The sequence below is a fragment of the Hydra vulgaris genome, chromosome 12 (genome assembly GCF_038396675.1).
Source record: "Hydra vulgaris chromosome 12, alternate assembly HydraT2T_AEP".
Lineage (NCBI taxonomy): Eukaryota > Metazoa > Cnidaria > Hydrozoa > Anthoathecata > Hydridae > Hydra > Hydra vulgaris.
Window position 1 is genome coordinate 75,003,936 of NC_088931.1, and position 24,589 is coordinate 75,028,524.

Genomic DNA, 24,589 nt, shown 5'->3' on the forward strand with positions numbered 1-24,589 from the left:
AACTATAAATTAAAAGTTATATCTATATTAAAAGTAACATTAATATTATAATTTTTCTTAAAAAGTTAATTTTTTCTTAAAAGTACTTCTAATAAAGTTGACCCAGACATACTAAAGAGATTTTATGTAAACTGATCACAGTGTATAAAAAACATCTAAATTGTTCGATTATCTTATCTTTAAAAAAGTCAGTTTGGTTCTATGTTCGTTCGGTTTATTACAAAGTTAAAACAAAAACAAGGCAAAAAGAACAAAAAAAAAAATTTGGGTCTCGTAAGTAGTTATAACATAATACGCATTAAAATAATTTAAATTTGATTCATTATTAAGTTAAATTTAGAAAGATTAAGGGCCATTCATAAATGATGTCAGTGATTTTTCTTGTTATTTTAACGTCTTTAATTACCTTCTTTGCTAAACTGTCAATTATTGGCCAACCCTTTTTTAAATTTTAATTAACATCAAAATCTGTAAACTCTAATCTTATACAACAATATTAAAAGTTAGCCTACTTAAAAACATCTATACTAAAGCAAGGTACACTATATTTTTGTTTTAAAAAATACATTATATTTTGGCAAAAATTATAAAACAAAAAGCATTTAATACTAGTTAATGAAGAATATAATTTCAATTCTAATGCATTGCAGACTGAATTTAAAACTACAATCACCGGCTTTTACAACGGAATTTCATTTATCTCTTTAGGCGATATTAGCAAAATTTGTTGAACAATTATTATTATTATTATTATTATTGTTATTATTATTATTATTATTATTATTACTATTATTAATATTATTATTATTTTTGTTACTATTATTGTTATTACTTTTATGATTTTATTATTAAAAGAAAAAAAGGAAAAAGAAAAGGAACAAATTATAAAAAGTTGAGAAACCTGCCTAACGCGACAAATTCATATTTAACCTAAAAATTAGTTTGTCTTTGCAGTACAACAACTTTTAACGTCTCAGATTGAAAAATTGCTCCGACAATTAGAAGTTGAAATATCTCTGTATAAATATTTAAAACAATTTTCAACAGAATAAATTAAACAGTATAAAAAAATACGTATTTCGTCAACTTATTGTTTTTTGTTTTGTGATGATGTCAATTGTTATTGATGAAATATTTTGCTTAAAAGTTTTTACAAGATTGTTATCTATTTGAAAACTATTACTAAATTAGTGCTACCTTGACCGGTAGTGGCCAAACCACTGCCCGCGGGCTAAAAAATGCCCGCAGAGACTTTTTTAAATGCCCGTTAAACAATTTAGATATTTATGAGACAACCATCTTGGTAATATGATACTTCTGTCTACCTCAAAAATCAATCCAGACATCAAATAACTAGTTTCAGACTCAAATTAGTGCTGCTTAGACCATGTATATATATATATATATATATATATATATATATATATATATATATATATATATATATATATATATATATATATATATATATATATATATATATATATATATATATACATATATATATATATGCATATATATATATATATATATGTATATATATATATATATATATATATATATATATATATATATATATATATATATATATATATATATATATATGCATATATATATATATATATGTATATAAATTCATATAAAAAGATTTCGAAATTTTATGACACAGAAGAGTCTATAGAAGATCTATGAATGATAGAAATGTTGTTAAATTGAACAACTTTGTTAAAGTGAGTTTGCCTTGCATCCCTTTTTCTTCTCAAAATTACTTATCAAAGTCTATACGTTTTACGTATCAAAGTCTATACGTTTTACGTATCAAAGTCTATACGTTTTACGTATCAAAGTCTATACGTTTTACGTATCAAAGTCTATACGTTTTACGTATCAAAGTCTATACGTTTTACGTATCAAAGTCTATATGTTTTGCAATGTCAGACTCAATACTTAGCCTAGCCAGGTTGTTAAGGCAATCCTGACTCATGGTAAACCTGAGAAAATTTATCATAAGTTTAAGCTTGGTGAAGCTCCTTTCTGCTGATGCTACTGTTACTGGTGCTGTGAAAAATATCTTCAAACTGACGCTGAGGTTTCGATATATACTATCTACTTTGCACTCTGTTAAAGCATTAAATATTTAATAACTCTATCAGAAATAAAAAGTTTTCATTATTTGACTCACCAATGCGTTGCGAAGATCTCTGAAAAGCAAGGCTACGTTCTCCTAAGAAAAGGATTTTTTTTTTTTTTATTTACTTTTATTTCGCTGATTAAACAATATTACAACTTTTCATATAAAGTAAATAACATCGTAAACATAAAAAAAAAAAAACCTTGATAAAAAACGTTTTTAATTTTTTTAAATTTATAATATATATACTCATACACATATACTCATGCACACACACATATATATATACTGTTGTAATCAGTCAGGAACTCAAAGAAGGTAAGGATGATGCGTTTATTATCACAACCTTTTCATAGAGAAAAACACTTTAATTTTTTAAAGTAAAATAAAAATTCAATAAAGCAAAGCTCTTTTTTTTTTAGTGTAAAAAATTAAAAACAAAAAAAAATATTAAAACACATAAGAAAAAAAAAATCATAATAAAACAATTTTAAAAAATCTGAAAACATGTACTGTAAACTATAATATATATGTCAGAAATTAAGGAGATGCATTTCAGCTTGTCGTTTAAACGATGAAATGCTTTTTCGGTCTTTAATATTTTTATTTTGGAAATGATTCCATATTGATGGACCACGGTTTGTAATTAAAAAACTTGGCTGCTGTGATGTAGTTTTCCCTAGGTGATGGTCGTACCTGGTATTTGAACGCAGATTATATTTTTCAGAAAATGATATCAAGAAATTATCTGAAAAACGCATGGTAGAAAGTTGTAATTATACTTACACATAAAAATTAATATCTGTAATGTGCTAAGTTTCTCAAGACCTAGAACCATCATGCTTTTCATCACTGGGGCCGGGTTTACTAACCTATTTAAATAATTAATTGTTTTGGATGCATGGTTTTGTAGCAATTTTAGCAATTTGGTTTTATGGGTGCTTGTGCATACAATATTTGCATACAAAAACTGACTATGCACAAGACTAAAGTAAAGCACATTACGTGATTTACTATCGAGAAAAGGTCTTGACTTATACAAAATACCTATTACAGGATAACATCAATAATTTTTAAACTTTGATACCATTTTTCCAATTCCACTTTAATTGATGATTCAATAAAATTATCAATACCGTCTAGCACTAAAAGACGTCGTTCGAATTCATAGCCATGCTAGATAGCATTCTCTATGCCCAATTCATGATCATTTTTTTGATCTGTTTCATGTAATTCTGTAAAATCTGAAATCCTTTAAGACCTCGAGTGTAAATATAGTTGTTTATTAAAAAGAAACTTGATATATTCAGGCAAACCAAACTGTTCATAATTTTGTAACATGTCATCATTTTTCGCTTGAGGCCACAAATTTCTAGTAGTTCAAAAACAAGAATTCTAAGTTATGTAGGTAAACTATTCTATCTCTCTTCAATTCTGTGCGCAACCAAATCAGAAAGCAATATTCTAAAATTGAGTTATTAACATAATAAAATTTTACAGGGGAAAGGACCTGTCTATAAATGTTGTCAGTGATTTTTTTGGTTTTTTGACGTCTTGATGTCAGTTTTTGTTACCCACTCACGTAAAATAAAACAAATTTATTTACCATCAACTTTTAATGTTTTTTTTTTAAATCGATCTTTTTAAAAACGTGCTAATGGATGACGTAAATATAAACTTTACAATTTAAATTGACATTATTTTGGTGTCAACACCTCCTCCCCATTTTCAATTATTGCCAAACTTTTCCGCAACTCTCCGCCCCCCTTTCTATTTACTGACCATTTATGGATGGCCCCAAACGCGTTTTACTTAACATTTTAAGTTTTAATTAACATCAAAATCTGGATACTCTAATCTTATACAAACAATAATAAAAATAAGCTAACTTAAAAACACTTTTTTTAAAGCAAGATACTTTTTTCTGTTTTAACTTGCCAGAGAAAATACATTATAATTTGGTTGAAGTTATTAGGCAAAAAAGATTTAATACTAATAGAATTTCAATAGTTGTGGTTGCGGAGCGAATCCAATACAATAATTACCGGCTTTTACAACGGATGATTATTTTTATTTTTAAGCGATATCAGCCTAAATTGATATTGTTAAATGTTATAAGTATTTGTTGTGATATAAGTTAGTTATAGTACTGAAAGAAGTAGATTTTCATACATGCTACAATATCTTTTTCTGAACTTTAAAAGATGGACTTGGTAAAATTTGTGGCACTTTTGCTGATGTTACAAGACTCTGTTAATGCTCACAAAAGTCTTGTAATGGCTCATTTGGTAAATTTAATTTACAATTTAGTAATTGTTTAAAGTCGTTCTTGTACTATTAAACTATAATCTTTGAAAGGTCCATCGTCATGGTGCACGCTCTCCAATTTATTTTTTTCCTAATAATCAGTATGTTAATCAATGGCCTGTTGATCCTGGAATGCTTACAAAGGTAGTTATTTAATTATTTATTAATCATTATTATTAATAATAGTAGCAATAATAAAAAGAATAATAATAATGAAAATAATGGTAATAATAAAAATAACAATAATGTTAATATTAATACTATTTTTAATATTATTATTATTATTGTTATTATTTTATTGTCACTTTATAAGTAGAAGAAAAAAAGAAAAAAACCAATTGTAAAAAATTGAGAAACCTGCCTTACGCAACAAATTCATAACTGAACACAAAATTAGTTTATCTTTGCAGTAAACAACTTAACGTCTCAGATTGAAAAATAGCTTCCACAATTAGGAGTTAATATGTACAGTAGGAATTGATACGTACTTTGCCAATTTATTATTTTATGTTATATATTTATATATATATATATATATATATATATATATATATATATATATATATATATATATATATATATATATATATATATATATATATATATATATATATATATATATATATATATATATATATATATATATGTATATATATATATGTATATATATATATGTATATATATATATAATGATAAAATAAAATATTTTTATAGTTTTCTTTTTAGCTCACTAACTCTACAAAAATATCTTCTCTCTATATATACAGAGTTAAAAAAGTCCCATGACAATACTTTTAATTACAATTGTCATTAAACAATAAAATTATGCGTAACTTTCGACACACATCTACGTGATTTCCGGTTTTGTAAAAAAAACTTTTCATTTGAAGAAAAAAAAAAAACCCATGGGTTTTTTTTGAAAAAACCAAAAAAACTATGGTTTTTTGGTTTAAACTCTTTTTTTTTTTCAAAAAGGTCATGTCTAGTCAGCTTTTTCAATTAAATAAAAACATTAATCATTGTAGTTTAGTAAATCATATTTTATTTTAACATTACTGCTGTAATTTAACCAGTACATCATTGTTTAATGTTCTGTATATAAAAACAAACTTTGCCGCTTTTCCTACTCCCACCTTGTTTCTTAACTTGAGATGAACTAGTCCAAGAGTTAAAAAAATTCTTTTAACTCCAGCACCAAGACTGGTGCACTTAACAACATTTTTTAAAACAGATTCACTATACAAATAGCTTTTATCAAATAGAGCAGATTTGGCTTTCAACTTGAATATTATTGGTACCAAGTTCTTTTACTTTTCATCTCTAAAAGTCATTGCAGCTTCATTTTCAGAAAGATTAGATCCAAAATATCTAGGATCTAGTGTGTTTGCAAGGAAATGAGCATCACTGATAGTCTGAAGATATCTAGTTTCCAATATTTTTTTTATCAGTTGATAAAAATGATAACATGTTTATCAGCTCTTTAAAAATTTCAACAGTGTCACTTATTTTTGTTTGATTTCTTTGCAACTTATCTAGAGCAACTCCAATTAATTTTAATATTTTCAATAAGATGGTAAATGCAGTAGTGGTGTAGTGTTAGAGCGCTCGCTTCAAAAGTGAGAGATTCTGAGTTCAATCCCCACTACATCCCTGGTAGTACCGTGCTCAACTTGTTTCTTCGCGCAGCAGCCTTGTTCGTCAAGGTTCGTGTTTCGGAGTTATAAGGTTGAGAGAGGGTTATAACCACAATCAATGAGCCTCCTCGGCTGTAGTGGCCTTCTGGGCCTTGGTGAGGTAAATTAAAAAAAAAAAAAAAGAAATTAGTTTGGTTTTAATTGATATTTTTTAGACTCATTTAAACGATTGTTTAAACCATTGGTTTAAATCAATCAACCCTGGTGATTTAACATGTATAATTAGAATTCACCAACTTTAAAATAGAACATGCACACTTTGAAGTAGAAAATGCACTGCTTACAATCTCTTATTACTGCTAAAACCTCCTTACGTTATACATTCTGGTTATTTCACAAACAAACTTGTAATGTTTGAATGACACCATAATGACCAATTGAATGAAATTTCCAAATGTCTTTTTGTTCAAGTAATCCAGCTGCATACACTGTTCTGCACCATTTTTGAGGGATTTGTGAGAGTTGATTGGCCAAATTTATTTCAGATTGAATCCATTGGACTATGATCTGGATATCTTTCGCCACTTCCTTAATAGTTTTCAACTGTTTTGTACTAGCAATTGAGAAATTCCCCAAGTTTTTACACGATATTCTTCCTTCAAAACTGTGTTTAACCATCCCATGGTGCTCTTGCTATCACTGTAAACTGTTAACTCTTTTATGTCCCACTTACTAGCTAAGTTTAGTCCTCGACGTATCAAATCCAGATTACTTATATTAATATGGTGTGTCACTAGCTGGCCATGGTTGTACTGCATCATCACCTACGTGAAGCATCTTGGCAACTAATAATAGCATAAATCTGATACAACTGTGTGTGGATAGCCTAAGTGTGAACTTGTTACTTCTTGATCCGATTGAAAAGCAGTACAAGCAACAAGAGCTACCGAAACATCTAACATTGAGAGTTACAACCTCCGTGTAGTCTATGGTACTTGTAAAACTAGTTTTCAATCAGTAAGTTAATGTAACTTTTTCCATAATTCTCCTGCCAGAAGAGTTAGTTATGTAAATGTCACTGAATCTGAAAACTTTTCCTATGCATTTTGTTGAACATGTTGGGTCAAAGACTAAAATGTAGCAGTGAGATTATGTTAAATTCGGGTGATTATTAATGATAAAGTATTGGGAAGTTCTTCCTAATTAAGCAACCAAAATGCAATAGTTGTAAAATAGTCTAAAAAGGAACTATGGATGAATTGTCTTTTACAAAATTTTTGGTTATATTGTTAGTTTATTTCAGAAAATCTTAGTGACATATCAGGCGGATGCCCGATGACTGATAATGTCATATCAGACAGATGCCCAATTGAAAATTTGATTTTAACTGCTAAACGTCTAATAGGTATAATAATCAAACAAAATGTTTTGAGCAGCATTTTTAATGGGAGGCAATTTAGTCAATTTGATTTCACTAAAAAGGAAAACTTTCTACTGTTAAAATCAATGACAATTGAGTTTGCTATAGAATGTAAAATTATGGATTTGAGGAGAAAGAATGTGTTATCTCAAGATGGAATCAATAGATTCATGAAAGATTGTCAGCTTATATTAATTTGAATTTTTCAAAAATATTTGAAAGAGGATTAAATTAGTCTTCTTTTCTGGAAGCAACCAGTCCAGAGTCAATACAATTGGAAAAATAAATCTTCTTTAACAGATGGAAAAAAACACATAAGTAAAATCTAATTTTTACCTGCTTGCATATCCCTTTTTAAATGAGTATGATCTTGCTTTCCACGCAATTCTTGAAGAGAGTTCATCTCATTTTTTACCTTCATTTAAGTATTTCACAATGGAAATTGTTTAAACCAGTTTTATTTTAAAACCAGTAAAGTTGGTATAAAATAGATTCTTATTTTTTTTTAATATTAGGTCATGGTCAAGCATCTGATGAGAGGGGATTCAATATAATCAGTAATATGCTTAGTTAAAACATAAAAGGAAAGTCATTTATCTATTGTCTAATTATCAAGGATTTCATGATATCTAACAAAATTAAAGGCTTTTCAAGTAAAAATCATCAAGGTGACCACAGTAAAATGATAAAGGCTGTTTGTAACACTTGTTGAAACACTAAGTCTATAGGAAAATAGAAATTTGTAAACAAAAGCTTTTATTCAGAGTAATTTTGACATTCTCTAAGTTTAGTATTAGTTTTAATATTTATTTTAAAGACCATTGTGCTAATTTCAGCTGTTTTTTAAAATAGAATGCGATTGTACAAAGAATTTGTGAAATTTTATTTGTAAAGCTATTATTATTTTATTTTTTACTGTTATTTGTAACTTTATTACTATTATTATTATCATTAATGTATATTTCTTTTAGTTGATTTATTAATATTATTTATAAATAATTAATATTATAATTATTTTTTCATTATTAGATGTAATTTTTATTAAAGCTGTCATATGTGGAGCCCAGTTAATAGGGATTTATTAAAAGTTAAAAGATTTTTTGTCTAATTTAATAAGATGTCTGGGCGTGCTTTGGTAGTTAGTAAAAAAAAAAAGTTTATGTTGCATGAACAGTTAAATTATTGTTGAAATCAAATGATTTGATTTAGATTAAAAAAAAAAAAAATTATTCAAATAATTGATTAAAAAATTAAAAATGAAAATATATATGGTTAATTAAAAGTTATAAATAAATAACAAATAAAAAAAAAGTAATAATTGAGCTGATACTCCGCTTTAGGTGTTAAAAAACAAAAACATCAATGTTGTGGAATCAAAAGTAAATAAAGACGTATTTTTGTTCTTGAAGTTTTAACTTTTAAAGTGATATTATTTAAAAGTATACAGGATGGCATACCTTTGATGGCTCACCTTGTAAGGTAAATATCAATACATTCATGGTGGTAAATGCAGCTCAAATTTCTACTATATGTTTAAAATAATTTTCAAAATTGAATTAAAATTTATATATAATGGAAATAATTTTAGCGGACAAGAAGCATATTAGCAAAATTAGGAGGCAATTATTCTACAGTTTTTTTTCTAAACACCATAAAATGCTTTTTACATGTTTCAAGAAAAATATAATTAAAAAGATATTGATAGAAAAAATGTGAAAGTTTTTGAAGTTCCTAATTTTTCATAATTCTTCGAAAATATTTTTTAAAATCATCTTTTAATTTTTTACTAAATTTTTATTGAAAAAAAAACTGTCGAATTTGTTACAAAAAAAGCTGTAAAAAAAGTAGCTGTAGAATTTGTTACAAAAAAGGATAATAGACTTTGCACTGAATATTATAATTTATAAGTAAAGTTTGTGAAATACTATTTAAAAAATCACTTTTATTGCTACAATATTTTAGAAATTTTATTGGCTTTTAAATAATCTATTACATACCTTTTAAATGGAAAACTCTTTCTTTGTTCTACCCGTATCTTCAAAAAAAAAATCATTGTAATTTTTTTATTAAAAAGGTTCAAATACATATATATTTTAAATTTTAATGTCCTATAGTCTGCTGTGCAACAAAAAAAGCAAGCAACTCAATTTTTATGCCAAATCTACTTTTGTAAATATATTGATTTGCCAGTTCATAATGTATCTAACAAAAACCATATGACCATTAGTCATGTTTGTATAGTTCTATATTTAATAATGTTAATTTTTTGTTTGTTTTTCTTTACAGATAGGAATGAACATGACATACAGATTAGGAGAGTTTTTAAAAAAGCGTTATATAGTTGAGTCTGGTTTTATTAATGAAAGCTATGTGCAAAAAGAGGTAATAATTTATTTTAGAAAAATAAATACAAAGTTGTTTAGTAATATTTCCTATGAGTCTACTAACTTATTTGTTGTTTTGTCTCATTTTTTTTATAAGTGCAGACCATGTAGCTAGATAGGAAATGAAGAGAAATAAACAATATTCTTTTTGACTTTTGTATACAAATCTCCAATACACAAATAAGTCTTTAGATTACAAAGGACAATCACTTTAACAATATTCAACTTAATAGAACAATAAGTTTTAAAAAAAATAATATTTTTATCTGGAACAAAAGATACCTTGTTTGAGCAGCAACCGTGGTAGTATTTCTAAACAAGATTAAAGTTTAAGTTTGGTTGTTAAAGTAGAATTAAACATGTTTACAATGCACTTTTTGTACAGCCTAAATATTAAAATATTAAGTAGAAGATTCAGTCAGTTGCCATAAATATAAGAATATCAATATAACCGGTGTAGCAATTGAATAATCTTATTAACCACCTAACATTCTGCAAATTCGACCTTTCTCTACATTATCTTTATTTCTGATTAAAAAAACTTTGAAATATACAACTTAATCAAAAATAAATCAAACTGATACAAAAATAAATGTCACTAAATAGTTCACCAAAAATATTATTGATAAAGTAATGCAACTGTTCACCATTTATGCTGATTATATTATTATAATTTATATTGTTTATATTGATTAAAAATCTAAAACTGCTGCTCTTGAGAAATATATTAAAGCAAGCTTTGAAATGTTAATGGATGTTACTTAGACAAAGTTGTTTATGTTTCTTCCGTAGAGAGAGTATTTAAGTGAAATAGATGAAAAAGATGTCAAGTAAATTCTTGAGGCAAAACTATTTTTAGCTGACTATTAAATACGTTTCATGCTTTTAAACTGAGACATAGTTAGCATGATAAAGTTGACTTTTTTTATGGTTATCAATAATTTCTCCCAGTTTTCAGATGGAAAAACATGACTAGACTGCTTTTATTTAAACTTGGCATCTACTTTCTAAGTTCAGAGTTACTAGCAAAACTAGGAAGAATGTTAAAGAGCAAGAAAGTGATTAACAGAAAAAATCAAAAGCTGCATTATATGAAAAGGAAAATAGGACAAAGAGAATGAATTACAAAGCGCTGATGTAGGTTGAAAAAATATTAGATGTGTGAAATTGTTTTCAACATATTTATACTTTCAAATATTTTTACAGTTTACTCATGATTTTTCCATAAAATTTTAACTTCATTTAGATTTATATCCGAAGCTCAGATGAATCAAGATGTTTACAAAGTGCAGAAACAGAACTAGCAGGTCTTTTCCCACCAATTGGATATCAGGTTATATTTAAACTTTATTGTGTTACTATCATTTGCATAGAATGAAACAAGCAACTCTATATTTGTTAAAAAAAGTAAAAAATTTTCTAACATTTTTACATGGGTTGGTCAGACATGAGCTTGCTAGCCCTAGATGCTGTGCAGGAGTCCTGCATTTTGGGGGAAAAAAATTATTATGCTATGTTTTGGAAGCAATTCACAAATAATTTTTTTTTACTTTATGGTTCTATAAATTAAATTCTTTAATTAATTGTCTAATTTAAGGTGTTCTATTGAGTGATAGAATATTAGTGATTTGCATAATAAAATAAAACATGTAAATCATGAAACATTGGCCTCTCAACAAATTAGATGTTTTGCCAAAAAAGTATTTTTTTGTTGTAGGGTGTTGCTCAAAAAACGTTTTTTTGGTAAAACCCTAGGACACCCCCTAATTATGTTCCTATTGATATACTAATATAGTCTGCAAAATATTTTAGGAATACTCTATTACTAAGTGATTCATCTGTATGGCCTTAAAAGATTCCATTGTTCTTTACTTAAAAAAAAAGGTTTTTAAAATTTTAACCTGTCATTCAAAAAAAAAAAGTGAAGTTTTATAAAAGTTTTAAAAATATTAATCATGTTTTATAAAAACAAGTCTAAAGAAATTCATTTAAAAAAACTGTACAAAATTAACATTTTTTATAATGTCAATAATCAATCCTTTTTATGCAATAAAATCTAATACAATATTTTTTTTATGAAATGGTTATCATTTTTTGAAAATTTTATGTAATTTTGCTTTATTTGAAACCTAACATACCATGAGTTATACTTATTAATAAGAAGACCCTATTAATTAGTAGACTTCTTCTTTTTTTTTCTATAGGAAGACCTCCTCTTTTTTCCATAGGAGAGCGCAGGGCTAAACTAATAAAAATTAATATTTTGATTGCATTCTTCTATAAAAAACTGGAAAATGGCAACTTATAATTAGTCTTATTGCTTAAAACTGCATTAATAATTTATTAAAAAATTTTTGGAGGGATTAATAACTTTAATTTTGTATTTATTTATTTCAGTCTTTTAATAATTTGTTTGATTTAATTGTCATTTTTTTCCAGGGGATTAAATGACTGGAAGCAGTTCTATTTTTTGAAATACATTGATCTCTGTATTATATTTTTTAATTGTTTAGGTTTGGAATAAAGATATTAATTGGCAACCTATACCTATTCATTCTGTTCCATTTGACAGTGATCCGGTATTCTTCTTATTTCACTTGTAATCATATAAAATCAAATCAGAGATAAACTTTTATTTTGCAATAGTACCACATTGCTGATTTTAAATAATATTGCTTTATTTTTTATTTAGATTTAATTCATTAAATTTACTTAAAACTAAAGGACTTAAATCAAAATATCGAATATTGTATATTAATATATTGTATATTAATATATTTTTCAGATAAGACCTGAAATTAAAGCAACTTCCAGAGTTATTGTTCATGTCAAATTACTATAGCTTCTTATCTTTTACTCATAACAAAGATATTATTATTATTACAAGACATGGTTGTATATAATTAAAAAATCCAAAAGGCTCAGAAATACCCTAAATTACTTAAAGGGATCCCAAACCTCCGAGACATGTTGTGTTCATATTAAAGAGAATGATAAAAAAAAATGTTTGGGCAAAATATTTTTCATTAAAGCAAAAGAATAAATGCATACAAAAAAAAACTAACTTTTTTGTTTTAGTCAAAGCTCACCTTCTTTGTTTTGTTGTAGGCCAAATAGCCTTCATAATATTTGTCCCAATTTACAGACTTTACAGATAATTTATTTAAGCTCATTTTATTCTTAATTGTTTTAGTACATGATGTCTTTAATCAAAGTGATTTTGAACTAGTTGAATGTAATTTATTTCAACTTTTTATAAGTAATATTCTGTATTCAATTTTTAATTTTATAACTAATTTGTGTCAATGTTATTATAAACAATATTTTTAAACATCATAAAAGTTACATAAATGAAAAACTTGATTGTAAAAAACCAAACCAAAGAATTGCCTTTAAGTATTCAGTAAAATAAGAATACAATTTCAAATAAATTGATTTAATTTTTTTAATATTTCTATACACTTGTAATGTTATTATTTTTTTGATACATATTTTATTTCTAACTTTTTGCCGAATCAGGAAAATATTCTTTCGGTTGATTTTTAACTATTGACATGAAGTTTTGAGCTGTATGCTTACATAATACTTGAAGCGTTTTTACAATTTGATTTAACATTTTGTCGGATGATAACTACAAAATATTGGCTTCAAAATATTGTTGACACAATTTGATTACTCTACATCTTTGTGGGAATGCATAACTATCCTTTAGTTCAATCAAAATCATGATAAAAAAAAGATATGGTTGTAAATAGTAATTGTAAATAAATAATAGTAAATAGTATAATACCTATAAGAGGAAAAATAAGATTTAACAATTAAAAAAAAATCATTTGTGTTTTATTTATTAAAAATTGGCTCATTAGTTTTAATTTGCAGAACAGTTAAACTGCATTTTAATGTTATTATCTAAACAAGAATTTATTGAAAATGAGTTATTATCTAAACAAGAAGCCATGCAACTCAGCAATCTAAACAGGAAGCAGTCATGCAAGATGGAGTCATATTGCATAATTTCATTGTATAATTGAAATGATGTTGCAGTACACGGTTTATCAATTCAAGATCCTAATGTCAATGAAACATTCTAATGAAAACCTTTAATGATATTGTATCAATGTATTTTATTAACAACCTTATTTTGAGTTTTAAAATATTTTTATTTTAATGTTGATTTTATTTTGATTTCTTAATCTACAATTTCAAATGAATTCTTATTTTTAGTTTTCCTTAATACTTTAAGTAATACAAATGTATTGATAATTTAAGATACTATGTACAATTATACACTTTCAGAGTTATTTAGATGCAATTAAGATTTTATAAGGATTACCTAGTTTTTTTTTTGTTTTTTATTGGTGATTTCTGTAGTTCAAAATTTTTATTTTCCAATTTGTATGATGAAATTGCAAAGATAGCTAAAATAATTAAGTATTTTTAAAATGAAATTTATGAATTTTATTACTTTACAGTATTATAAAACTTGTATTAATTGCTGCTTTTAATTTTCTGCTTACACTGGATTTTTTTAAAAAAATCCAGTGTAAGCAGAAAGTTTCTGTTGATCAGCCCAGACCCCAACTTTATCTGATAAGCTGGTTTAGATTTAATCTTGTTTTACATTTTACATTATTTTTTGACTAGGATAATGAGTTGATGATTTCTTTTTTGCTTGTGCTTCCTTGGCAGTATTTATGTAACTATAGCATTAAAATTCAGTTTAATGGATATGAAGTTGACTGGTTGTAAGATTTGCCAAATTTTGTGGTAACCCCCTGGAAAGTTTTTCATCAATATCTAGTATCGACATTGCTATATTTTGCCCAGAAAAACGACCCTATTAATGCTTTTTAAAAGAGTATTTTATTATGGTTTTAAGTTGATTAGTGGCAATAAAGCAAATGCATATTTTATTGTTAGAGGTGCTAAGTACTATATTTTTGTTTGGGCCAGGTTTTTCTAATAATTTAAATCATTATAAATGCTAAAAATATGAAACAATAAACTTTTTAGAAACTAAAAAATCGTTTCTTTTACAAATACACATGGTCTTTGAGATTGGTAGAATTTTACCTCTTGCAAAATTTATTAGATCTACTCTCTCTCTAAGACTACACTACGGATCTCAGTGTTGATACCTATTGTCTTAAGATTCACAAAGACTTGAATAGTCACATGCTTGGAATACACTTACATATCAATTCACCTTTTTGTTGTGAAATCAGTTTTAAATCTTCTGACTGATCTTTTAAGTACATTTGCTCAGCACCTATTTACTCAATCACCATTTTTATTATGTTGTTCTTTTTAAGACTGCACTCATTTTTCCTATGTTGTTTTTTTTCTTTTTGATGTTGTTTCTTTTCTTTTTGATGTTGTTTATTTTCTTTTTAATGTTGATTTCAGTCAAGAAAATTGCATCTTGCAGAAAATATTGTAAAACAGGTTTATATCATTGCCATACTTTTCATCTAATAATCTGGCAAAAATGTAAACCTGGTCAACATAAATTTTTTGCTTACCCTTATCTTATTTGCCTGAGATGCTTTCTACAAGACAGTAGCCAGATGTAGTTAAGATATTCTCAGGATTAGTGTTTTTATTGAGACACCATCTCTAGCTTTTACCCAACCAAAAACCCCAAAGCAAAAGGAATTTTTTAATTTATTAATTCAATCTAATTCATAGATGAATCTTTGATTTATCTATAAATTTTGATTCATAGATGAATCTTTGATTTATCTATGAACTAAAATGAATATGATGAATCAAAGAATTCAGATGAATGAAAGTTCTTTATCAGAACGAAATCCAACAAAAAACTTTTTTATAATGCTTTAAATAATTTGTTAGAAAGTTTATCTGGAGTTTTACTAGTTTGACATAAAGGTTGTATTTATATGACTTTTTGTTGATAATAAAAAGTCATATAATTATAAAATTTGTAATCTTTATTTAGTGGAAATAGTCAATCAATAGAAGTATTTTCTAAAACAAAAATTATGAATGTTGCATTTACATTATTTTTATGAATTATGGATTATGCAGTTAAAGTTGTTTAATCAAAGTTATATGAAAATTTGTATTACAAAAGTTATATACAGTACTTGATGCTAAATTTGTTTACAAATAAATATTATAATAACATATAGAGGCAATTTCCACTTGCTAGAACCAATCAATGATATTATTTTTGGAATAATTTTTAAAAAGGAAAAATCTATACACAAGAAAGGTGTAAACAATCTTGTAAAAATTCTTAAAAGTTAAACAGTTTTCTCTCAGGAGTAATTTTTTATTTAAAATTAAATATATGAAATAAATATATTTTTAAAATATTCTACATTAATTATTTAAAGCTGTATTTTAAAAGTAACTTTAAGATCATTTTCCATGGCGTTTCCATGTTTTTTAATTATGTATGTATTATTATTTTTTATTATTTTATAATATGTTAATATTTTTTATTTCCACATTATTTTGTTTGGCAAGATCTTTTTTCCAGATTTTGCAAATCAGAATCTGTTGATTTTATAGATTAACAATTTTCATTTTTATATTTGAATTATTGATTTTAGAGGTTTATAAAGTAGGATTTTTGCAACAAGGTTTCATAGGAGATTCTACCCAGATATTTTCACTTTTTTTTCACTTTTTCAATTCAGGTTTTGCGACCAGATGAGACTAATTGTCCTCGTCTTAAAGAAATATTGCATCAATTGACATTAAAACCTGAATATGTTAAAAAGGAACATGATAACCAGGTTATTTATATTACTATGTTCATGTTAGTGAGTAATTCATTTGATTAATTATATAAATTTTTTCCTAATTTCTTTAGAATTTTCTTAAAGTTTTAAGTGATTACACTGGAATGAAAGTTGATTTTACAAATATTTGGATAATTGATGATGTCTTTAAATGTGAAGTATTAAGAAATTATTTTAATTTTTACTATAAAAAATAGAATTTTTGAAAAAGATTTCATTTAAATTATGAAAATCATTTGCTCTAAAGTATTAAGGCAAAATAAATTCCAACAACTTTTTTAAAATTTTCTTTTTTCTACTTTTTTTTCTGAACATATATTTAAAAAAAAAATCAGTAATCAACTAGTCATTATGGAAATAATAAATATTTAACCAAAGCTGTTAAAAAGTTAATTGTGCAAGCAGCTGATAACCAAAAGTCTGTGCAACAAATTTCAATTTTAATGAGCACTTCATGATCTGGCTGGCTCGCTATATATTTAATGTTTTTTAAAGATGGAATCATTTCAAAGTATTGCCGAAGTCAGGAAAACTGAAATCAACAACATCTTACAAAGATAATGTTGTAGTGAGATAGTCAAAAGCAGATCCTCACAAGAAAAAGAAGTTTGTAGTGAAGTTGTTGTATTATTGTGAACAAAAATATTTTTCAATTTTTTGACCATTGTCTTGTTAAAAGACAATATTGTTTCTGCAAATAATCATAGCACATGACTGAAATTTGCTAGAAAACACATTCAAACTGGACAGCACAGCAGAAGATGTTTGGCTCTGTTTGTATTAATTATGTTTATTATTCAGTAGGTTACCAAAATGTTGTTAAGTGCCAAGTTTTTGTAGTAAAGCATAGTGGTGGCTTACTAATTCTTTGGTCATGTTTAATCCATGATAAAGTTGTTCCCATTTATCGAGTTCAAGGTATTATGTACAAAAGCATTTATAAAGAAATAATCAATGGCACAATGCTGTCACTTCCAAAAAATAAAATGTTGTGTGGTTGGTCAACATGACAACAATCTGTAAGGCTCATCTAAACTAGTCACATAATTTCCTTCCAAAAGAAAGGTTGACTCTTAGAAAAGCCACCATGATTTCTAAACTTAAACCCAATTGAATGTCTTTGGGAGCACATTGAGAGGAAATTTAGGTCACAAGCCAGCTAATCAATAAGATTTGTTTGGGTTGATTTAAATGCGCTTAGGAGACATTATGTAACAGATTTTAAAATAATATTAATATGTAACAGAAATCATAAAAAAAAATTAAAGTTATAAATTTTGTTTTTAATTGACATAAATAGATTGTCTAATAACTTTTGAGCCAATCATTTTCATTCTTTTAATAAAATTTTAAGTAATTAAACTTATAAAGTGATTTTAACTTTTTTGTAAATATATTATTATTTAACATAGTTATAATTAATTTCATTTTAAAAAAATCAACTTTATGAAAAAAACTAGGAAAAAGCTTTTCAATTACTTTTAAACACTGCTGAATTTATTAGGCAGCTCAAGGTTTTAGTCCACCAAAATGGTACAAAGATATAGAGATGCAACTTCTTGATATAGGTTCATGGGTGTTTTTGTATCAATATAAGAACGCTGATGACGAGCTAGGAAGATTATTGGGAGGTATCCTATACTAAATTGTAAATCAGTTACTATATCATACTTGTTCCTGTTTTAAATAAATTTAGTATTTCTTTAGGCACACTTCTGGACTGGATAAATACTAATATGAGAAATTTTAAAACTAAAAGATCTTATGATAAGTTGTACAAGCTTTCAATTTTTTCAGGGGTAAGATTAAATGGTTGCATTTACAAGGGTAAGATTAAATGGTTATATTAGGCCGGGTAAATAAAAAAAAGCAATTGCTCACCAGCAATTGTTTTGAGTAAAAGTAAAAACTGAAAAGCAAATGCTCATAACAAAAGCAATTGCTTCTGCTTAGGAGTCAATGCTTTATGCCGCTACCAAGAGAAATGTTTGTTTTTATTTTTTCATTTAAAAATGGCTGCTTCTAATATAAATCAGACTTATAATAATAATAACTAAAATGAAAATAATGATAAAAAATGTGACGATGAAATATATACGCTAGTGCATATATGGTTATTTATATATATATATATATATATATATATATATATATATATATATATATATATATATATATCTTGAGCAATGCAATAGCAATAATTGTGAACATAGTTTAAAGAAAAACACGATATTTTTTAATCTTTGCATGTTTCGTAGTTGACATACTACATTTTCAAAAAATAAATTTACAAATTTAAAACTCTAGATATAAATATAAAATAAAAAATTTAAAGACATTTCAGAGAAATATTAACAGACAAATAGTATTGTTATAAACCAATAAAAATTATAATACAAATTATAATACCGTAAATAGCAAAAAAATAAAAATAAAATTATAAGTAAACCAAAAAAAAAAAAAAAACTAAATAGACAAATTCATATTATAATGAACAGTTTATTTAAAGATGGGTTTTCCCATGTTATATATAGTGCTTCTTTAATTTTCAATTTGTTTTTGTTAGAAGTAGTATCCAAAATTTTAAAACAATTATATTTACTTTTATTTTTACAACTAACAGATGACATTAAATGCTTATAAACATTAGATTGTTTGTCACTTGTAAGATGCTCATGAATCTGTGTTGTTAAGTGTCTGGAGGTTTCTCCAATATAACTGGCATTACATCCAGCTCAAGCAAATTTGTAAACAATATTGGATTTGAGCAGCTTAGGAAGTGGATCTTTTATACATAAATTGTTTTGTAATTTGTTGGTAGTGAAAATTAAATTAATTATAACATCTTTGCAATATTTTTGTAAAAGACCAATATATGTTTTTTTTGTGATGAAATGATGTGGAAAGTGAAACAGACTTATTGATAAGAACGTCTAAAAATGCAATTTGATTATCTTGTTCTTTTTCCATCGTAAATTTTAAGTTTTTATGTTGAATATTAAGATGTGTAAAAAATTCTTGAGCTTCAAACTCTGAATTAAAAATAGCGATAATATCATATACATAACATTTATAGAAAATCGGTACGGAGGAAGAGCAATTACTAACCCATTTTTGTTCGTGAAACCCAATGAAAATATTAGCTTAAATTGGCGCTTTAAAAAACAAAAAACAAAAAAACAACAAACAATAAAAAAAAAAAGCAATTGCTCACAAGCAATTGTTTTGAGTAAAAGTAAAAGCTGAAAAGCAAATGCTCATAACAAAATCAATTGCTTCCGCTTAGGAGACAATGCTTTATGCCGCTACAAAGAAAATTGTTTGTCTTTATTTTATCATTTAAAAATGGCTGCTTTTAGTATAAATCAGATTGATAATAATAATAACTAAAATGAAAATAATGATAAAAATGCAAAGATAAAATATATACGCTAGTGCATATATGGTATTTATATATATATATATAAATATATGTATATATTTAACTATATATATGCACATATATATATATATATATATATATATATATATATATATATATATACAGTGGGTGGCCATTGAAATAGGGCCATTGAGTTTTCTACACATTTTTATAAAATTTTATCCATAATGTAAAAAAAATAAAGGTTTACGGTAAAAAATAATTAAAAATTTAAAGAATAATTGTTTATTATCAAATATAAATATAAAAACAAACGAATTTTTTTTTTATATATAAAAATGTTGTCAATATTTTGTAAATCCACCCTTTGCTGCTATAACAGCTTCTACTACCAATTCTTTTATGTGAGGGTTTCGATGCCAACCTTCCATTAGTTTTTCAATAAGCTGGGTTTTATTTGTCACCAGTTCTTTTAAAGAAACCTCCCCTTTTAATAGCTCCCACAGTTTTTCTATAGGATTAAGATCCAGGGAATTTCCTGGCCAATCGAGCAGTGGTATTTTTTTCTCTCCAAGAAACTTTTTAATGGATTTTGCCATATGGCATGGGGCAGAATCTTGCATAAATATAAATTCGCCATCTGGAAACCATTCCGAGACTTGAGGAATGAGCTTTTGCTCCAAAACTTCTTTGTATTGGCATTGCCTCATTGTCCCTTGGACTATGTAAAGCCTTCCCGTACCCTTACCACATATAACGGACCACACCATAATTGACGATGGATATTTTACTGTCTTGATAATGCAGTCTGGATTAAATTTTCCACCCACCCTTCGTCGCACAAATGAGGCTTTGTCGTCCAAGATCTGAAACGTGGATTCATCAGAAAAGCACACCTGAAAACAAATGTTTCAAAAAATGTTAGTCTTTCATTAATCTAAAGAAAATCGAGAAATAAAGCAGAAAACAACATGTTTAAGAAATAAATACCTTTCTCCAATCATCTGTTGTCATATTTCGGTGTTTTATAGCCCATTTCAGTCTTTTATCCTTCATGGCAGGCGTTAATTTTGGTTTTCTTGCAGGACGGTTTGGTTTTTTCCTTTACAGTTTTTACGGAGTGTGGATATAGGGTTTTTGCCATTTTTTATTTTTGATGCTACTCTTTGCACAGTCTGCCTAGAAACGCCAATTCTTCTTGAAATTTCTCGTTGAGAATAGTTAGTGTTGCTTAAAAGTGACATTATTTCACTTTTTTTTACAAACATTCACATCTTTTTTTTTACCCATTGTCAGAAACTTTAAAAAAATATGTAAAAGAAAATTAAAAAAGGTTGAAATAATGTATATTTTTGGAAAAACTACTTTCAAAGAAGCCTTTCACTTAATAAAACACTTAAAGAATTAAAATTTTGAAAAGTAGTCGGTTAAAAATAACGTTTGAAGAAAGATCCTTAACACACACACAACGAGCTTCGGCACTCTACAAATGGTAACTGAACACAATTTCACGATTTTACTTGTCAAAACATGCAAAATACAGTGTTGCTAGCAACAAAATAGTGTTGCCTACACAATAATTTGTAATAATGTTGTAAATAGTTATGAAAAATTGTGAATTTTACGTTTGAAAGGTGAATTAATGCTGACAATATAACATATAACGTGATGGCCCTATTTCAATGGCTACCCACTGTATATATATATATATATATATATATATATATATATATATATATATATATATATATATATATATATATATATAAATAAATATCGGAGCCGGAACCAGCTTTTTTTGGCCTTTGAAATAGCTAACTTCTAGACATGGAGCAAACTCCAAACATTTATATGTTTATACTTATGTCAAATAAGGATGCATTGCGATTATTGAAGGCTGGGACCAAAAAATCCCCAAATTTTGTGCCCACCCTGCCCCAAACGAGAGAGCAACAAGTTGATGAAATATTTTTTGTACTGTTTTTAACTAGACTAATATTCATCGATAAATTTTAAATTTCATAGTAAAATATTTTAGTTTTCAAAAATTATGACCATATAAAGTTTAAACCCCCCTCAATTTGAGGGGGTTATAAGTTTTATATGGTCATTATTTTTGAACGCTGAAAGATAATACTATGAAACTTAAAATTTTATCGATGAATATAAGCTCTGTATATATATATCGTCAAAAAAATAGTAAAATAAAGTAATAAACTGATAAAATGAATGTCTAATTATCAAAAAGTAAAACAAAAAGCAACTATTAGAGGTGCTCGTAAAATTTGAAGCATTTGTTCGTCGCTTTTTTTATTCATTTTTCTTTTATATGAGTAATTGCTGAGAGTAAAAGCTTTCACGCAAAAAAAAGCAATTGTTTAAAATTTTTATTCATGTAATTTGAGCAATTACTCCAAAAATTCGGAGTAAAAGCAATTGTTCATTTTTATTCACCCGGTCTATTTTCAGTGGTAAGAATAAATGGTTATATTTTCAATATATAATTGTCATATATTTGTATAATAAATAAATTAATACATGGCTTCAGCATGATACATCAATACTAGCATTAGCAGCTACATTGGATTTGGAAATAACAGTACCAACATTCGCATCTTGTTTTATGATTGAAATGTACGAAGATAACAACCGGTATCGAATGTTGTTTTTTAAGTTGTGTTTTTTCTGCAAATAAACAAAACATTGTGATATATGTATATATATATATAGTTTTTCATTAGAAATTTTTTGGTTGAAATGCATTTTCGAAATGATACATCTGGAAATACCTTTCCCTTCAAACTTAAAGATTGTGATATTTCTTGCCCTCTTGAACAATTTTTGAGGTCAGTGTTATGAACAATTTTTAATGTCAGTGTTATGAATATTTTTTGAGGTCAGAGTTTTGAACAAATTTTGAGATCAGCGATTTTATTCAATGTTTGAGATCACAAGAAGTTTAATAAATTGTATTAATAAAATATATTTTTGTAAAATTTTGAACAAATTTGTAAATTTATTTCATACCATTTTAATTTGTTTTAAAAACATTTGGTTAAAGATTTTTAATCTTTTTGCCTACGAAAGGGTATAATTATAAATTGGTTTTATTCTTTATTTTAAATCTATTTAGACTTACAAGCCGACGCACAACAACAAAACAAGATTGTTTTCCTCATAAAATATTTTTCTTGACACAGCTACGTAAGTTATTTATTTGTTAAAAGAAAATTATCTTTTACGTTGTTAATTTGTAAATAAATTTAAATTAATTTTAAAAGATATTTTAAATATTTTTATATTCTTTCAAAATGTTCATTTTATCAATTGTTTTTTTAGAATTAAAAATTGGGTTCCTTGTATTTATGATATTGACCTTGTTACTAATGGTAACGCTGATTGTCATAATTATTCGTAGGAAAAAGGTTTTAAATCGGTTAAAGTTTTATAACTCCTCGCTAAAAAATAGTGAACTCGGACAACTATTAGCTGAATAAAATAGTAAACTCGGACAATTATTAGCCATCATAATCCGCAAGAAAGATTTTTTTCATATATATATGCACCCTAATATAATTTCAGTATTTATATTTATTGTTAACTTTTAACTGTTTCTTAACTAGTCAAACTTTGTTATTTATCAATTTTGTGTTATTCTTTATCAATTGAATGATATTAGCTATTTGTTGCATCCCTAACATATATATATATATATATATATATATATATATATATATATATATATATATATATATATATATATATATATATATATATATATATATATATATATATATATATATATATATATATATATATATATATATATATATATATATATATATATATATATATATATATATATATATATATATATATATATATATATATATATATATATATATATATATATATATATATATATATATATAGATAGAGTGCTGTGAAAAAGTGATTATAAGAGTATTTTTTTTAAGGTTTTTTTCTATTTTCTTGTAGCGTTACAAATAAAAACGACTGAAAACAATTGATTTGGATTATTTTTTTTATTGCAACTGTTCATACAATTTAAAATTACACAGTTTATTAATACTTTGTCTTCCCACCCCTTGATTTGATGACAGACTTGATCCTACGGGGCATAGAGCTAATCAAGTTCTGAACAGTAGCTGGTGAAATATCATTCCATATGTTCTGTAAATGGGCCCAAAGTGCATCCTTATTGCAAGGGTTTGCTCCTTGCAAGTGTTTAAACATTATTTCCCACAGGTGCTCTATGGGGTTGAGGTCTGGACTCTGGGCTGGCCAGTTCAGTACCCGTATATCATGATCCTCCAGATATGCAGTCACAAGCCTTGCTTTATGGCAAGGAGCATTGTCCTGTTGGAACAGGAACTCTTCTCCATTGCCAAAAAGCAAATTGGCTGATGGCAGCATACAGTTCTCGAGGACCCTGACATACTGGTGTTGATTCATGGTATCCTCACACCTGTACAACTGGCCAACCCCTGCCCAGGACATGCAACCCCAAACCATTATGGAACCTCCCCCGTACTTAACT

The 24,589-nt window shown here is 26.3% G+C and overlaps 1 protein-coding gene across 4 annotated transcripts; it reads left to right on the plus strand.

Moving 5' to 3' along the window:
* The first annotated feature begins 2,358 nt into the window (after positions 1-2,358).
* LOC136089009 (prostatic acid phosphatase-like) lies at positions 2,359-23,672 on the plus strand. 4 transcript variants are annotated; one of them, XM_065814442.1, is made up of 13 exons: positions 2,359-2,449; positions 8,833-8,971; positions 9,779-9,874; positions 11,123-11,209; positions 12,390-12,455; positions 16,542-16,640; positions 16,718-16,804; positions 18,151-18,277; positions 18,354-18,445; positions 22,577-22,680; positions 22,770-22,874; positions 23,162-23,232; positions 23,368-23,672. In XM_065814442.1, exons 3-13 carry the CDS (start codon positions 9,785-9,787, stop codon positions 23,523-23,525), a joined length of 1,086 nt encoding a protein of 361 aa, XP_065670514.1. In that variant the 5' UTR covers positions 2,359-2,449; positions 8,833-8,971; positions 9,779-9,784; the 3' UTR covers positions 23,526-23,672. The 4 variants fall into 4 exon arrangements, with proteins under 4 accessions (XP_065670514.1, XP_065670512.1, XP_065670513.1 ...); XM_065814440.1 differs by lacking the exons at positions 2,359-2,449; positions 8,833-8,971 and adding exons at positions 3,942-4,419; positions 4,490-4,582; XM_065814441.1 differs by lacking the exons at positions 2,359-2,449; positions 8,833-8,971; positions 12,390-12,455 and adding exons at positions 3,946-4,419; positions 4,490-4,582.
* The last annotated feature ends 917 nt before the right edge of the window (positions 23,673-24,589 follow it).

Excerpts from the sequence above, each read along its gene's own strand:
- LOC136089009 (XM_065814440.1), top strand. The coding sequence starts at position 4,336 with ATGGACTTGGTAAAATTTGTGGCACTTTTGCTGATGTTACAAGACTCT. Across the intron at positions 9,875-11,122 it reads AAAGCTATGTGCAAAAAGAG|ATTTATATCCGAAGCTCAGA; the intron begins GTAATAATTTAT and ends AACTTCATTTAG. Across the intron at positions 18,278-18,353 it reads GCTAGGAAGATTATTGGGAG|GCACACTTCTGGACTGGATA; the intron begins GTATCCTATACT and ends GTATTTCTTTAG.